The following is an 18,838-nucleotide window of genomic DNA, read 5'->3' on the forward strand; positions in this document are numbered from 1 at the left end:
AAGCATGTTCTCCACCAGACGAGCTCTATGCGGTCGGGCATTATCATCCTGGAAAACAAAGGAATCTCCAATGGCTCCAGCGTAAGGGATGACATGAGGTCGCAGTATCTCGTCTGCATACCTTCGGGCCGTCAAAGTGCCATTCCGAATGATATGCAGGTCCGTACGTCCGCCTATGCCGATTCCACCCCATACCATCCAACCAGCTCGTCTGTATTGTGACCTTTCACGAACGAATGCAGGGTTATTTCGAGTGCCCCTGTCCCTCCATACCAGAACACGTCGGGTGTCACACTCCAGACTGAATCAGGACTCGTCTGTAAACAGCACTTGGCTCCAATCACATTGCTCCCAATCTCGATGTTCAGCATCCCATCTTCTTCGGGCCGCACGGTGGCGTGGGGTCAACGGAATGCAGACCATTGGCCTACGTGCATAGAGCACTCCCTCATGAAGCAGATTACGTACTGTTTGGCTGGACACCCTTCGTCCTGTTGCCAAGAGCAACCGTCTTTGCAGCTGCGTAGCATTCTCTGTTCTGTTTCGACGGGCTGTTAACCGTATATACCGGTCATCAGTTGCTGGAGTGGCGCGTGGCCGACCTTACCCTGGTCGACGTCTAACATTTCCTGTTTCTTGGAATCGATTCCACAGCCTTGCAACAACACTTCTGGCGACTCCAACAGCGTCCGCGACACTACGTTGTGTTTGCCCGGATTCCAGTCTGCCTATAACACGCCATGCCATGGATTCCGGTAAATCACGTTGTTGAGACATCTTCAAGTCACCTTGTCTCAAAAAAAAATACTGCGCAATCGAATTTCACAGTTACGGCAGTAAAACAGACGTTTCTGCAACATACCGATTTCTGCCCTATCTCCTTTTCCTGGTTTTTGACGTCATGAACTTTGATTTGCATATGAAGTTTTCTTCTTCCGTTTCCTGCTAGGCTTTAAATTATGGATGATTCATTTTATGTTACTTTTCGGTATGCATCTTTGCGTAATTTTGTTAAAACCATGTGCTCCCCTAATTGTTTTGAGCAGTGTAGATATTATTCATGTTTATAATTTAAAAAATGCTCTTAAACAAGAGTTATTCAACCCTAGGTTGAGAAAAGCCATGAATGCAGCCTAGCTACTTTGAATCAACAAAACTACGTTCATTTTATTTGGTTTGGCACTACAAGTTTCACTCTGACATTTTTCCCATCAGCATAGCTGCCAACTTTTGAAAATTAGGGAGATTTTCGCGCGGACCCGTATTTTGTACTAAAACCACTCCCTAATAAATATAAAAGGGATTTTTACAAATTAAATAGGGATTTTCCACACATAAGTTAAAGCATAGGGAATAAAATCCCTACTAAAAATGGAAGTAAAATAAAATAGGGATTTTACACACATGGAAATTAAACCCTTGGGAATAAAATCCCTATGCAAAAAACAAGTGAAATTGGAAGCCAAAACTTCACAATGGTTATCTAAAAAAGTATATATTTCAATCAGAAACTATATGAACATTCTGCACGAATGACCACAAAATCATCAGAAGATGAAGGAAAAAAAAACATAAATTTTTGAAGAACACTGATTTTTTGTGACACTTGCTTGATGCTTTTTTGATTTCACATGGGTGATGATGTCAATCTTTCCACCATGACCAATGTTTATGTCTGTTATGTCTGTTTATGATGCTAATTTCCCACTCTTCCCACATTTACAACATGTGACATCATTTTGAAAGGGGAAAAAGAAAGAGAATCAAAAGACTTTTTGCCTCACACGAAATTCCTTAAGAATTGTATTCAGAAGCGAGGATTCTTTTTAAATGAAGTTGGGAATTTTTAGGGACAATCAGGGATTTTTGTGATTTTCGTAAAAATTCTTGAGATTTAAGAACTTTTCAGGAGGTCGAGAGACGAAGCTAAAATTTGGGAGACTTGGCAGCTATGCATCAGTGATCATTTGAATTTTAAACATAGCAGAAAACAATTTCACGTTTTCTAATGTGGCTCAAAAATCCCCCCCAAAAAAGCTGGATATTCCTGTTTTAAATGCATCGAGTCATTTCGACTGATCACAAGGAGATATGACAATACAACTGTTGTACAACCCATCGGCAGACATCACAGATAGGGAATATTATATATACAGTCGAATCTTGTTATAACAAACTTCAGGAGACTGGAGAAATCACTTCGCTATAATGAAATTTTGTTGTAAAGGAATTCCATGTTTTTGCATTGTTTCTATTAAAACCCATCTGAGGAATTAGAAAAGTGTTTGTAAAAACAAGATTTTCGCTATAATGGTATTCGTTCAAACAGGATTCGACTGAGCTTATATATATATACACACACAGTTATCACATTTAAATAAATTTAAAACAGCACAAATAGAAATAATTGACAAAAACCTTGCTACAAAGGTTTTGACAGCTGGCTGATGAAAAGATAAATACAGGAAAAAATTCAACTGGCTTTGCGGGGAATCGAATCCATGTCCTCTCACTTGCTGGGTGAGTGCAATAGACTACAAAAGCAATGAATCCTCTTTCCTTAGAGCTTGCGTGTGCTGAATAGGGTCGTAAATGGACAGCCATACTCTTAACTCAGACCAAAGCTTACAATTTCTGACACTGCAACTAAGTGGCAACTTATCCGAAGTTGTCACTCTCCACACACACACGAGTTCTAAGGAAAGACAATTTGTCAGCTTTGTAGTCTAGTGCGCACACCCGGTAAGTGAGAGGACACAGGCTCGATTCCCAGCAAGGCCAGTTGAATTTTCTTTCCTGGATTTAGCTTTGCATCAGCCAGCTGTTGAAAACTTTGTAGTAATAGTGGAGAGTGACATTTTCAAATTCGAAAAACTATTTGGCACAAAATGTGTTATCATTGCAGCATAGTTTCGGTATAATGATTTTCAGGGAACAGAAAAATGCACCAGAGTGATATTGTTACACACACAAGAGAAGCTATGGTTTCTATAGTTCTGCCAGTTGTGTTTTAGATGAAAGATAATCAAATATGTTTTGAGAAATTTTATTGGGCTGCAAATGAAGATAACCCAATGTTCAGTCCTTATGAATCTACACAAAATCATTGTTATGGATGATATCATTATACAGATGTTTCATTTCACTGCATCTAAGGAAATGACTTGCAGTTAACTTAAAGCACCATGCACAACTTGTAACTCTTGAATCAGTGATTTTTAAAGAATACAAGTACATAACTTATCAATTTATTTCTTTAGTTCATTCATAAAACTTGTTTAATTACCTTCAGCCTTTCTTGTTGCTTTTCTAGCTGTCTCTTTCTCCAGGCCAGCTGCACAATTCGAGCAGCCCTGATCTCTTGGCTGAGATCCATCAATCTCATATTCAAATAGCTAACCAATGTTATCACGACTTTCTCATCAGGGATAGTGTTTGACATGTCTGTTGGACGAGACAGTACTGGTACTCCACCAAGTTCTTGAAACTTAGAAGAGAAAATAAAAGTGACATATTCCTAACTGACCGAATCTGAGACAGAAATTTTAAAGTATATCGCAAGACAAGAGAACTAAACTCTTCAAGATATTTCTTCATAAGCATGGCAAGTTTGTTTTCACCAACTTAGACCAATTATTTAACCTTTACTCTGTCAGCATACAGTCAGTCTTGATTTAACGATACCTGTTCAGAGAGACATCCATGGACATTGATGACATTTGCTCTTTAACATAGCAATTTTCTAGATTTAATAATTGAATTCAGAATCAACACATTTCAAACTACTTGCTGAAAAACAATCCTTCTTTTTCTTAAATACCTTAACCATGTGCATTCTGAACAACTGCAAGTTTCAGTAAAAAGAAAGTGGGGGGGGGGGGGAAAGGATTTTTTTTCAACAATGGCCTGTAGTGGCCTTAATGTGAATCAACTTCATGCAAAAAAAATACAAATACAACGCCACAACAGGCAATTTGCCCAATGAGGTGGCTGAGAAAAAGATGCCCATAATAAATATGGATGTCATATATTTCAAAAATACAGCAACCGAATTAAAAATGCAATTACAAACAATATATATACATGATGAAATATTATACAATGCCCATAAGAATACTTATGGTTGTCTTATTCTAAGTATGGTTCGCTATCTCTGTTCTCAAAAAAATATTGTATTCACAAAATGAAAATATTTAGTGTTAAGTCGCCCCTGCAGGAAATTTACTATCTACTGTGCGATGCTTGTGAGAAATAAAAATCCAAGATAAGATATAAGGGAAGAAAAAAAAAAAAGAAGATATATGTAAACTCTCACTAAAAAAATAAAACCTTTGATGTCTATTGTTTGATAAAATGATTAGATTGTTATAGGTTGAACAAAAAACAAATAAAATCTTTTAAAAATGAAAAAAATATGCATGTGCTTTTAGCTCAACATACAATAGATTTTTTCCCCAGTTCAAGTTACGCTCATCAGTGGGGAACAAAAGTTAATTTCCAAAGGAACCATTTTTATAATAAAAAGGAGGAGAAGATAACTACTTTAAATGGAATCGAATGTTTTCCCTAAGCTGCATGTGAGTGAGCCTAAGGAGAGTAAATATACTTCTGCTCATGCAGAATCACTGGATACTTCTTAATGCATTACAGCCCACCGAAAAAAAAGACAAAAACAGGCTTGTGTAGATAGAAGAAAAAACACAAAAAGCACAAATTACCGCTTTTCCTCGCATTAGCTTAGGGTTTAAAATTCGGGGACATCAGTTTTTTGAATATTGGGGTTTGGTCAATTCCCGGCATGCAAAGGAAAGAGAGGTTCAATAAACATTGCATGATACTTTCAAAAGACAGTTTAAAATGAGAACTGAACTGTAAAATAAGTAAAACTGATAAGTAAATCAGGTGAAATAATGGTTTTTCACTGTAACAGGTTTTGACAAGCATTGATGATGGTAATAAAAATTTAGCATCTACTTATTGTTTAAATTAAACTATCATCAATCTGATACAAAATACAGATATTTTTGAAGGTTTTTCTGGGATGTCCAGAGATTGAAGAAATATGATGTTGCTTTTGCATGACTGCATCATGTTTTGATACAGAATTTTTTAATTATTCACTCTGCTTACTCCAATTTCACATACATAATCAAGTACCCACCATTTTTATGATAAATCAAGATATGTGGTTGTAAGAGCAAGCACGAAGCTGCAGTCATCAAAGCATAGTTCTTAAAACAACAAAGATCTCAAAAACCAGAGAATAAACACAGATAAAATCAAATAATGATTGATTCTTAGAGCCCAGATATTTAAGATATATGTGAAGTCTGTGGCTTGAATTTCCCCAGCATGCCAGCTAATGTGGGGAATATGGTAAGTAATTCCCTGAAACAGTATAAAACAGGACAAACAAAAATATTCCCCCAAAAAGGTTTTATTTGTACTCACTTTCTCAAACGCCAACTGCAAATTCTTTTTTTCATTTTTGAGAAGCTGTTCCATTTCTCGAGAATCTGTGGTACCTGACATTGGGCATAGAATAAACAGGGTTCATACTCATTTTCGTAAAAAAATTTCCCTGACTTTTCCAGGTTTTCCAGTCAAATTTTCAAAAAATTCCTGGTTTTTTTTTTAAAAAATCAAAAAATTGATATAAATTAATAAAAATTTAGAAAATATTAATTATATTATAAAATTATTTATATTAATTATATTATAAAATTATTTATATTAATTATATTATAAAATTATTTATATTAATTATATTATAAAATTATTTATATTAATTATATTATAAAATTATTTATATTAATTATAAAATTAATAATTTTAATTACAATACCATAATGACATCATAATCGTAGATTTTTTTACACACATTTATGCTTTTCAAATACACCTGATGGAGAAGAAAAATGGAACACAATTAAGGAATGAAAGATTTCCCTTTTCGGCAATTTCAATGCCCACAAGATTTAAGCCTTTACAGTTGTTTCCTTTGTGACATAATTAGTCAAAGATGTAGCTGGTTTCACTGCATCAAAATTTTTTACAGTTGGCTTGCACTCGCGTAAGCGCTAGAACCGAGAAGCTACGCAATCGGGGGTTGTTCACTGAACTCTGATTTGAAGTGCTTGGCATAGTTCTGGATAACTTATCTGCCCATGTTGCAAGTTTTACCGCAAAGCTGCCACCATGCTTTACACGGGTCATTTTTGACTGCTTCGATCCAATCAGCCTACTGACGATCCGCTCAGACAAGTTTTCTTACAACGTATTGCTTTCAAATAAAAATACCCACGTGGAAAATCAAAACATACCCGTGCGTCATCTGTCGTTCCTAACTGGTCAACTTACGAAATTATCGCAACTGCGCTTTGTACCTATGGCTTTCTACGATGCGTAGTTATGATGTTTCTGGGGAAGCGCTAGAAAAAGTTACAATAAAGTCGTAGCAATACGCTTTTACAAGCGGACTTACGAAATTCTCGTTCCTCCTTGACAGTATCTAATGTTTTTTGCGATACATTGCAATATTTTACGGATTATCAATATTTACGATGTTATCGGAATTCCCTTTTTCATCCCGACAGATTTTTTTTCCTCATTATTATTTTTTATCAATCTTTTTTCCCGATCAGACGACAATCGTGACGATTTTCCAGGTCGTTGTTTGAAATTTCCAGGTTTTAAAGCAAAAATGGGCCATTTTCCCTGACTTTTTTTAGTAAAAATTTTTTTCCCGGACTTTTCCAGGTTTTCCCGGTTTTCCCTGACCCGTACGAACCCTGATAAATTAATATGGTCGTCTAAGTAAAAGCAGTTTTCTTCCACTGAAAGTGTTTTTAAATGTTTACAGAAGTATATCATTATTAAAACATCTTTTCAAACTTGTAAAACATACAATTTCAATATTGATTAAGTTTAAAATATATATGTTATGGCCCCATGTTCGAAATCTAGCATCTTCACGAAATGGTAAGCAATCAGTCGGAGAAGAATTTTATAGTGCATACGCAGACTTATCCACATGTATGAACCTTCACATCTGACTGCAGATGTAACAGCCGTACTTGAGACGAGACACTACTACTGCATATTAATTATAAATTACATTATTACTGCAAGAGACTGCTATCCATGTGAACATGCAAGAAAACGATAAACAGCAACATTTGACATATTCATCCTATTCAAGTAAGCATTACCTGTTTTGAAATTGAAGATTTTATCGTCCTCCTCATCTTGATCGTCGCCGCTCTTGGAAGAGTCCAAGTTTTGTTCTTCAAAACAAGAAATGGTGGTTTTCTGGCATATATCCACAAACGGTAAAATCTGTGGATGGTAGTGATGCAAAAGGAAACATAGAGCTTTGCCATCAGAGAATGATGTCGTAAAGTTGTGAATCTGAAATAAAAGAAACCAGTTACAATAACATATTTTGTGCACAAGTATCATGCTAAAAAAATTACATCTGGAATAATGAATGAAGAAAATTTAACATGAATAACTATGTCATATCCACATAAAACTTTCACTATGCGCCATCAAACAACAGCGAAACTGATATCCAGTTGTTGAGTGAACTACACGACACTCACCTTCAGGCCATAATGACCACATACTGCTTGGCACCAAAAAAGTAGAAGTCTGACACACTCATTCTCTTCATAGAGATCACTGCTGACGAAATCAGACCTACAGGATCCAGAACTTAGAAAAGGCATTCGAATTGCATTGAAAGCAGCAACGTCTGCTCTGTGCCTCAAGCTACGTTGGAGATAAGCAATCTCATTTTTCAGGAGCTTCATGTTTAACAACTTTGAGATCTATAGAAATTGTAACATAAAAATCAGTGCAAAAAAAGGACCAGTCTCAGTGATAAACAGATATCACTATCAGACAAGTCACAAACATTAACAAATAGATTATTAATGTTCTCTTTGTCTGCTTCGCCTTAATTAATCAATGGTTTTTACTGATCAGTGATTTGCTTAGAACGATTTCATTGGGTGAAACATCCAACAATTTTAGTTCACTGCAAAACTAGGATTTCCTTGATTAATACATTACAAATTGAAAATTTGTAAATGTACCAAAGAAATTGTAGAATTATTTCCCGAAAAAGTATCAATACCTTTTTGCTGATGGGCGTTGGAAAGTGGGTTGCATTAAATTTTTTGTGTAGAACTTACAGGGTTCCTATCATCGAAGAAGCATGTTCTGAGCTGTCTATAGCATTAATTATCCACCGAAAAGCTATGAAACTTTAGAAACCTTGCAGCTGCAATTTGGTGTTTAAAAAAAGTCTACATTCCCTAACTTTTGAGCAAACATCACGTGCAGCATGCTTCAAATGTTTTGATAACACTTTGGTAGCTTTCACCATGGGACTGAAACTGAAAATTGCAGACCACGCATGTTGACAATAAAGCTCATCACATTAAACATTTTTTTCTAAAGACTGACAATAATGTTAGACTTTCATGTATGAAACTAACCAGTCCACAAAAGTGACAGGTGGCAGGCATACTAGTCTCAGAATTTCATTTCTAAGTCACAGCCAAGTTTTCATCTTTTGAAACTTCCATATAGCTTTTCCTATAGCCTCTTAAAAATCAGTGTGGTTTAGTTGCATATAGTATTATGATCAACAAAACAATTTTTACTTGATTATCAGTCGATAATCATCACCTTTCCCATAATAATCCAATGATTATGTTTGAATTTGAAGAAATGAGTATTTTCCCCAAAGAATCAACATAGTTTATGCAAATCAATGTGTTGCATGATTTGCAAGAAAAAATACTTACCTGGCTTTTGAAGATGATTTGCCACAGGAAGCTAAGGGTCTTTTCCCTATGACCATCTACTATATCGCGGGCTGAGATATCATCTGAATCGAGAAATAAAATCTAAAATGTTATTTGAATGATAACATCATTAATATTACAGAATGGTGGTTTAAAAACAATCATTATAATTATAAACAATACTCATATTAAGGGAGTTCAATTGCATGTAATATTGATATTGAAAGAAAAAACTAGAATCCATTTTTTAGAATTGCATTGAATGTTAGAAGTAAATTTCATGGGTCCATTATAGGCTAACAAAGCGGTTGTCAATCTGCGCTTGGTGGAGCCCCCAGAGCTTTGTGTGCACTTTGCAGAGGTTTAACAGTAATAGAAATTATATACCAAAAAAGGACCAAAAAGGTTGAGAACTGCTGGGCTAACATAATTTGCAAATTAGTGATGTCATCATGCCCAGTAAAATCCTTATATGCCCCAAATGACTTCAGACACACCTCCAATTAGAAAAAAAAAATATTGCAATGACTTGTCGGCTGCAAATATGTCATTTATTTTTGAAGTGCTGTAAAGGTATTAAATTACTAAATTTAACTTTTTAGATCGATCACTATTATCCTTAAACTTTCGATAAAGATCTTTTTGCACTGCTAATAACAAGTCTAACGAAAAAGGTAGGTGTTTCTAACCCCCCAAAGGAAAATTCTTTGCATATTGACTCCATATTTAATGAGTTCGATTATTTTCATTTATCATCTTTCCACTTTATTGAAATTGCAATTTTTACCAATTTTTTTTAAAAGATAGGTCGATATGGCAAAATGTCTGTTTGGTCCGAAGCAGTCATGGATATGAAGACAGTGGCAGGAGATAAAAAAGAGGGACACATCAGATGCATCTAGGTCTGTTCCGCTATTGTTCTGATTTTTCAAGGGGTGACTTGAAAAGAGTGGAGTCTTGTAGTGTAGTGGTTAAACATGTGCGGTCGTGTGGGCATCATGACAGACTTTCGTCCTGAGGACCCAGGTTCGAACCCTGTTAACGCCACAGTGGTGGTTGGCTGAAATTGGTTTTCTGTGGTTTTCCAGCTTTGAGGCACGAATGCTAGCCGATCTCTCATTTAAAAAGTCTCTCCTCAGAAATTCTGAGGAATGTGTACAAGGTGCATGTACAGTCAAGTAGTAGTAGTAGAAGACGTGCCAACTTTTGAAATCCAGAAATCCCATAATTACAACACTTTTAATCAGCCCAGAGGCAGGGTTGTCAAATTTGCTACCTGGGTAGATATCCATTTTCCCCCCCCCCCCCCGGGCTGTTTTTTTGGGGAAAATGGATTTTTTGTAGGGAACATTGTTTGTTTTCGAAGAAAATTTGTTACTTTCAGGTTAAAATTTTAGTTTGAGCTTAGTTTATGTATTCCAAAAATTGCTGCATAGTGCAGTGTTTAGAATATGTATATTTTGAAATAATTTTTAATGATTTTTTAGGAACAAAAATGTGATAATAAATAATTTCTTGGAATCACAAACACCCTTTTTTATAATTCTCCTACCTTTTTTATGTAAGCATTTAGGTATGAGATCCACATATTAAAATATTTTACAAGAAATCGCAAACAGAAAATTGTAACCATGGACCTTAGTTTAAAAAATATACCTGATATATGTGATAAGCATACCTACAGAAATTTATTTATAATACACAGTAATTTTTCACACACACAAATCCTTGTATAAATAAATTGAAGCATCTGTGAAGAAGTAAACCAATGTATGTAAACTGAATTTTCATTCAAAAAATATTTACATGTTTTTGCAATACTTTTTTATAAGTTTTATACAGGTACATCAGACTTGTGAATGACTTATCTCCTCTTAGCCAGATCATCTTTTAATAATCACTGCCCCTTTAAAAATATTTCAGAATTTAATTTAATGAAGTAGGGATATTCTTTAACAGTGAGGAATTTAAGAAAAAGAGAAGCATGAGACTTTAGCTCCTGAAAGTTTGGGTTCAATTATAAAAAAAAAAACTGGTTCTGGTTACATAGCTGAAAGGTTTTATTTTTGACTTATCAGGAAACTTTTGGTTGCATTTTCTGCGGGGTCTGAAAAATTTGGAGAAAAAAAAAAAATCAGGCACCATTCTGATTTCTCAGAATTTTCATTATCTCCAAATTCATTTATTTTACCACACACAATTTTCTTGCTGCAGTTCTGCATACAACTCAAGGTTCAGATATAATTACACAGAAGTGTGTGTTTTTGTGTGTGAACAATTATTCCCTTACTTATAATCATGGTCAATTTTATTGATCAAATACATAGTTTAACATTCACCAAAAATGTATATTTAGACATAATATAAGATGTACACATAAAGGATATGCATTAGGGTGGGTCAAAAAAAATATTTGCAAATCGCTATAGTGCGGAAAAGTAGCCTCCTTTAATAAAAAGAAAAATGACGTAAAAAAAATTTAAAATCGATTGACATCTTCCGGTCATGCATCGTACTCAAAGTTTATGAAAATTGACAAAATTGAACATTTTTCTTAAATTCTTTTAATATTACTTAAAATTTGATGATTGATGTGCAAAAGTTTCTTATGCTTATTTTATAGTTCAATAAAGTAAAATTAAAACATCATTGATATTGCAATGCTTATCGGTCGCACAATGTGTTCGAAAAACAAAAACTGGAATTGACCAGATTTTTGCAAGTTTCGTTGTACACACATGCTTTGTAAGAACAAAATGACCCAGAATTAACCATGAAGAGGTGACTGCACATTGAGTTCCACCTACACTCTAGCCAATCAACCATTCAAAGTAGGAGAGTGTATGTACTTTACATTATAGTTACCAAAATTGACTAGGATTTACTGGTTTACAGTTTCTTCTATTGTTTCTTTTCCAAGTGTTCACGTTTAAAGTCGAACTTTTGCACAATGAAACTTGCAAAAATTTGGTCAATTCCAGTTTTTCAAACACATTACGCGACCGATAAACATTGAAATATCAATGACGTTTTAATTTATTTTACTTTATTTATCCATAAAATAAGCATAACAAACTTTTGCATGTCGATTGTCAAATTTTAAGTAATATTAAAAAATTAAGAAAAATGTTCAATTTTGTCAATTTTCATAATCTTCAAGTACTATGCACGACCGGAAGATATCAACTGATTTTAAAATTTTTTATGTTGTTTTTCTTCTTATTAAAGGAGGCAACTTTCCCGCACTATAGCAATTTGAAAATGCAATTTCATTTTTTTTTCAACCCACCCTGTTGTACATACATGTTTAAGTTACATATTTTGAAGTTGTGGAAAAAGAAAATTCAATTTTCCTCCCATTTTGCCCAAAAATTCCGCCTGGGCTGTAAATGAACAATTATTCTCTTATTTTATTATTCCCAATTTTATTAATCAAATACATAGTTCAACATGCACTAAAAATATATATTTAGGCATAATGTAAGATGTACACATGTTTAAATTAGATATTTTGTGGTTGTGGAAAAAGACAATTTGATTTTCCCCATTTTGCCCAAAGAAACCCGGGTTTTTTACAACCCTGCCCCGAAGGGGGGGGGGGAACCACTCCCCCGCGCCACTCACAGACTCTGACAAAAAAAAAAAATTTTAAATCAATTTAGAAAAAGTTACATCCCCCCCCCCCCACCCCAAAGCAGGTTCTGCATTGCCCCTGAGCAGAATATAATTTCATGTCAGTCCTTCTGTGCAGAATAGAGAAATCACATATACATACTGTTCATATATGTGTTTCCTTTCGTGAATGCTATCAGTGATTCTATCTTGGGTATATGAACGCTTAGAAGCTTTATATTTTAGCTTTATTATAGCTTAAAGTTATATATATTTTTTTTTCTGAACATGTTTAATCGGAAGAAACAGTGAAAAAAAAACTCAAATTACAAAGCTGCCGACAAAAAAATGTGTTTGCCGCACGGCTGTTAATGGAATACGATAACGATTATACAGGAATTTCGGCAACCAAGGTCATGCCCCTGGTAAATGATTGCCGATAAATGCTACGAAAACTAAGTTGCGCCTTTGCCAGTTACTTAAATGCGGTCACAGAGACTTTTTCTAAGGCTGCTCGATGGAAATGACCACAGCTGTCCTCTATGCGTGTTTTCCCTAAAGCCGGGTTTTCCTAGGAGCAGGTTTCTACAGCGCACGCAGCGTAAAAACTCTGATTGGTCAAAAAAATTTGAAATTCTGGTTTTTAGCCAATCAGCGTTTTTACGCGGCACATGGCGCAGAAATTGTACTCCTAGGAAAACCCGGCTTAACGACGACGATAATCATTGATGCCACGGCAACGTGAAAGCTCGCGTGAAATCTGATTTTCTGCCAAAATCCGGAGAGCGGGAGGAAGGATGAAAAATCGGGAGAGTTGTCAGGTCTGTAGTAGTTCTCAATGTTTGGAAGCTTACGACCCGGTTGATTCATTTTATTTTTGTAAGTGGAGAGCCGGTCACACACACGACTAACATGAAATAAATGGGTAAAAATTAAACAGTGGATCACTCACGGCCCAGTGGTTGAGATACACTATTGAAGTGGACCAGTGGATTCCTGGAAATGGCGGGGAAAGTGGGGGAAAGAAGAATGCGGTTTATCGGATATTGGACTAGTGAGAGATTCCTAGAAACATCAGGGAGGGTGAAAGAGTGGGATTTGACACAGAAGTCAAGGAATGCTGTCTTTCGGAAGCCTAATATGTGAAAGCTTACCTTCAAAAACTGAAAAACAAATCTGCAGAAGGGACATTTCCATTCACTATAACCAGACTTTCATTTTCTCTGCAGTTTAAAATCAGCATTTAAAATAACGTTAGTTAAATAGGTGTTCAGTTGAGACCATGTAAAAAGTTCACTATATAGTGAGGTTCAACTGTATGTTGACATAAAAACACTTGTTGCATTAAGTTATTTTTACTATGAGAAAAATTTTTAATGTAGAAAGGGTTTTTTTAATGTCTAACACATGAAATAAAGATGCAGAGCAAAGTCTTTGTACAAGCATATAACAGTCGATCATAAAGATATATTGAAGTATAGGAACTGTTGTATAATTGAAAAAAATAAAAATACCATCAATGGTATATCCAGCACCCATAAAAGCTTTCAAGGCAACCTCATTGTTATGTATCTTTTGTAGACGACTAATAGCTGGCAACCTCAGCGACAGACAAAGGGTCCAATTTTGAAGTAGCAGTTCCATGACACGACTACCAATAAAGAAAGAGATGAATAGTAAAAATTCTGATAAAAAAACAAAATGTATTTATGCAACTGAAATATGTTCATTAAACCTGTTTTAAAAAAACATTTTTTATAAATTTGATTATTTTCTCCCACAAGAATAATTTTATATGAGCAAAGGTGAACAGTGGTGGCCTTAAGCATTTTTTTCCCTCATGAGGCACCCAAATTATTACAAGTTTCTACGAATTATTCTCATCACTGTTTGAGCTATTCAAGTCACTTGCCATGATTTTTTACAAGTCATTGTTCCACAATTTTGTTCATTAGTAGAGGTTAAACTTCCTGTACAAAGGATCTAAGATGAAGTGTCTAGAAGAGAATTTCAAAAAGTGACTTTGCTTTTGGACATGAAAATTTTGCATGGCAAAGTATCGAAACATTGCGCATAGAAAAACGGAATTAACAAAAATCAGTTTTTAGGCTGATGTCAGACGAGTGCAATTATCAGAGTATGCCGAAGATGATGGAACACACAGCCATTTGTCAATAGGGCATTGTTTTGTATGGAGGAATCAGTTTCATAGTAGAAAAAACTGTGTCAGTGCAGAGCGATTTCTACCGTCTGTGATCATCTGGCAACTCTAATTTACTCTTCCACCAGAAAAGCATATACCAAAAATGACATTTGTGCAGTTAACACTCATAATTTTTCTGCTAATATCGAAAGAAAATCTAATTTTTGGTTAAAATTCAGAGAGATTTCCTTAAGTTCTGGAGAGCAGGGGAAAGGGCACAAAAAAAATATCTGGATTCTGCCACCTAAATCTGGAGAGTTTGTAAGTCTGGGGTGCTTTTAAATTCTCGCAATAAAAACTAAGAGGCATCAGATTAGAGCCTGTCACTACCCCCCCCCCCTCCAACTGCCTCATAAGAAAAGTGAAAAAAGAATGACGCTGCAATTTTGCATAATTTTATTATGAAGAAAGATTTATAGCAGTAGCCAACAAATTTTTGCCACTCATAGCTTCCCTGCCTTAGTCATTGTTTGCCTGTGGTTCCCAACTTCGAGGCGCAAATGTAAGCTGATCTCCCTGTTAAAAAGCCTCGATACAGAGCAAAAGACCTACAATAATACAATTATTTAATCATTACACTCCACTCACAGTTAGAAAAATTGATGGCAGCTGGAAGCACTACATATAACAAGCATTGCACAGAAACAAACTTTACGTCTGGTTCACTACACACACACACACACACATTCCAACATGTACCAATTCATTAGAAATTTCAGAGGAATATGGATAAGGTGCATGTGTGGTTCAGTAGTAGTAGTCATTGTTTGCCAGCAACTCCTCAGAATAGTTTGGAAAAGAGCAATGGCTCTTTCAAAGTGCTCAATAAGCACACTTTAATATCAACAGCTTACTGCCCCAGATGGAGGTTGGCGAGAGAAACACTGCTTCAAGGACTAAACCCTGTAACATGATGACCTAAAATCCTTTGAGGATACCAGAGTCTGTATGTTACAACCTCATTTGAATTGCAAAATGCTCTTTGAACTCATGTCACAGCTTAATGAGGTACATTTAAACCCAATCATGAAGTTGTAAAATTCCCTTATACAGAGGGATGTGGTTTGTTCATTACACTAAAGCATAGGTTCCAAACTTCTTGTTCCATCGCCTCTCTCCTTATGAGAAATTTCAAACTCTCATTGACCCCCCCCCCCAACTCAAGCATACCCATAAAATCCTATATTATACCTGTAGTTTCTATCACCCTTCTAGATAATTCCATCTTCAACCAGGGGTAATATTGCTAACTTTGGAAAACATCGTACTAAAGTAATAAATGTAAAGATAGACTTGGAAGTAATGATGGCCACGAATTCGTATCATTTGCATATCGTTGAAGCTCAATACATATAAATTAGACAAAATAAAGTGATGAAGGATATAAGATTTTTGACCTTTAAAGCATAAAAAAAAAAGAGAAAAAAAAACATTATGCTCACCTCAACCGAAGACCACATCGAAGGTCAGTAGCAATATTTGTCACTGAATAGTCAAATTCATCAAGGATACCTTGCTGATGAGTCACAACATAATTCAGCTGCTTCAGATGACGGGTGATATCCCCTTCCCCGCTAAGATATTCTCTTGAAAATACCAGTAATAGATCCCGGCTAGACTATGATATCAAACAAAAATATTTTAAATTCTAAATTATTAAATGCATTAGAAGTTTTAAATGAAGTGAATCACTTATTGGCAGCTACTACCCACCCATACCTTATATTCTGCATTCTTTCGGAACAAGCACGGGTCATGGTCGATGAGACGAGATGTTTTAGCGCAATCAAGGAACAGCACCAGCAGTAAAAACTTCTTCAGAGTGAATTCTTTCAATACTTCTTCGTAACCTGTTTTACATTTAGAATAAATATTTTATATTTAAAATTATCGCAACATAATAAAAGAATTCGATTCCTTTCTCATAACTAAAGGTATGTCATTTACACACAAAAGGACATATAATTATCTATTAATTATATAATTAATATATGTGCACTAAATTTTGCTTCAATACAGTATCTATTGGATCACACAAAACCATGACAGAATGATTTTGACAAATTCAGCATGACTGATAAATAGCACTTTTAATCAAGTTTTTACTTTAACTTGCTCCAAATTCACTTTAAAAATACAGAATAAATTTAAAGAAAATTTGAAAAAAAAGCTTTTGAGTGTAAGAATTAATTCAAACCCATAATCCAGAAGTAGTAATTTGGTATCAAAATGCAATAGCTGGAGTACTCTTTTTATTTGGTATAAGTTGACTAACAGTCATGGATACTGGTTCGAATCCCACCATCGCCATAGTGGTGGTCAATTGAAGTTAAAGTCGGGAACCACAGAAAACTGAGACGCAAATGCGAGCTGATCTGTTAAAAAATCTCACCACAGAAAGCAACAGAGACATACAACAATACAATTATTCAATCATTACACTTCACTCATAGTTAGAAAAATTGGTGGCAGATGGAAGCACCACACAGAAACAAACTTCACATCAGGTTCGCTACATATACATTCCAACACATACCAATTCGTTAGAAGTTCCGCAGAGGAATATGAACAAGGTTTATGTATGGTTCAGTAGCAGTCATGAATGAATATTTGATAAGCATATAGGTTGCTTATGATGACATAATATTTAATATTTTTATATTACCAGGACGAAAGAAATTGGGAACTTTAGGATGAGAGAACTTTGCAGCAATGTCTGGATTGCTCAGGAATCTCTGTGCAATGAAACGAGATAGTCCATGGAGGTCTTCGTTGGATTGCAGCATAATAATCTCCCCATACACTGTCTACAAGAAGTGATAACAGAAATTAGTTACATAATAAGCTTGTAAAATACCCAAAACTCATTTGATAATCAAAACCACGATATAATGTGATACCCATGTAATTTCATCGATTGCAAAATTTGAGATTGCATGTACATGCATAGTATATAAACACTATAAATAGCAAAAATCAAAGTATTTTCCTGGATTCAATTTTGAAATCTAGATATAAAAAATAGTAACCACAATATTTTATGAAAACAAATATTTCATCAAATCAAAATTTAATTAGCAAAAATGCAATGAATTCAAAAACTTTTCAACACGAACCTAAAAATATAGAAAATATCTGATAAAGAAAAAGATTATAAGCATAGGAGAAAAAATTCAAAAAAAAAAAAAAAAAGGTATTGCATAGGCAGTAACAACAGGGGTTCTAGAAAATGAGTACTTAAATTGAAGTTTTTATTGAAACTATGAATCAAATTGAAGCAGCTACATGACTAGCATAAAAATGATTCTGTTCTTGAATTTATAAAAAAAAATTAAATGAAAAATATTAGCTTACCTCGAGACCAATGCGCAACCACAATGGATTGTAACACATAAGAAGACCGAGTACGTGTTTTTTAATACCTGAAATTCAAAATTAATACTGATGTATCAAATACAATACCAGAAGATAAATTATTCTGAAAATTTTAAATTCCTTAGAAATTAGTTCTCTCAGAAACCTTTTCAAACACAAACCTTTCAAAAACAAACATGAAACCTTTTTCAAACACAATTTTTTGATCACCCATAGATATATTTTTTTAATGCAAAGTCAACCTATAATATTACATTGATATCAATATTCTCAGCCCCACGTGAGATAATGGAGATTTTGCACCAAAGGCCAACTTACACTTGTTGCACTAGAATTTAAAATACATATGAATAAACTTTTAATGTTACTGATAAAAAAATTAAAGTATTTTATAGCATTTCATATAAAGCAAGGGTTTCCAAACACTATTTTTATGAAACACTTGAGAAGTTTAATAATTTTTGTTGCACCACCAATCATATAGGGTTAATTAGACCTTGATTTAGGTTTTCGTGGCCATCATTTGATGAAAATTGTTCATTCAGGTTCGAAGACGTCGTTCGTTTGAGTTAGTTCTCAACATTTCCCCAACACTAGTGGTTGGCATCATCAGGAGAATTGACAAAACTGAATCAAAAGTCAAGTTTTCCCGGAGTCTCAGGTTGTATTTACGTACATGAGTGGCTTGATACAGATATACACTACTGTTTTGCAATTGGTCAGTTGACTCTATGGCTGGCAGCGAATTGAAAACAGTTCCAGACCAATCGCAAAACAATAGTGTATGTCAAGCCATTCACGTACGTAAATACAACCTAAGACTCCTGAAAAC

At 34.8% G+C, this 18,838-nt stretch overlaps 1 protein-coding gene across 2 annotated transcripts in view; it reads right to left on the reverse strand.

Annotated features, from left to right (window-relative positions):
• Positions 1-18,838, reverse strand: part of asp (microtubule assembly factor abnormal spindle) — a 67,143-nt gene that overhangs the window by 33,316 nt on the left and 14,989 nt on the right. For both annotated transcript variants that reach the window (XM_089234052.1, XM_089234053.1), the window contains exons 7-16: positions 17,986-18,053; positions 17,297-17,438; positions 16,351-16,481; positions 16,074-16,249; positions 13,943-14,079; positions 8,817-8,899; positions 7,605-7,832; positions 7,212-7,410; positions 5,452-5,525; positions 3,287-3,487 (exon numbers count right to left, since the gene is read on the reverse strand). In XM_089234052.1, the coding sequence (XP_089090178.1) occupies positions 3,287-3,487; positions 5,452-5,525; positions 7,212-7,410; positions 7,605-7,832; positions 8,817-8,899; positions 13,943-14,079; positions 16,074-16,249; positions 16,351-16,481; positions 17,297-17,438; positions 17,986-18,053 (1,439 nt within the window). The remainder of the gene's footprint in view (positions 1-3,286; positions 3,488-5,451; positions 5,526-7,211; positions 7,411-7,604; positions 7,833-8,816; positions 8,900-13,942; positions 14,080-16,073; positions 16,250-16,350; positions 16,482-17,296; positions 17,439-17,985; positions 18,054-18,838) is intronic.

The sequence above is a fragment of the Pholcus phalangioides genome, unplaced genomic scaffold (genome assembly GCF_987345545.1).
Source record: "Pholcus phalangioides strain wild (caught in Gottingen) unplaced genomic scaffold, Ppha-v1.0 ptg000008l_1, whole genome shotgun sequence".
In the NCBI taxonomy this organism is placed as follows: domain Eukaryota; kingdom Metazoa; phylum Arthropoda; class Arachnida; order Araneae; family Pholcidae; genus Pholcus; species Pholcus phalangioides.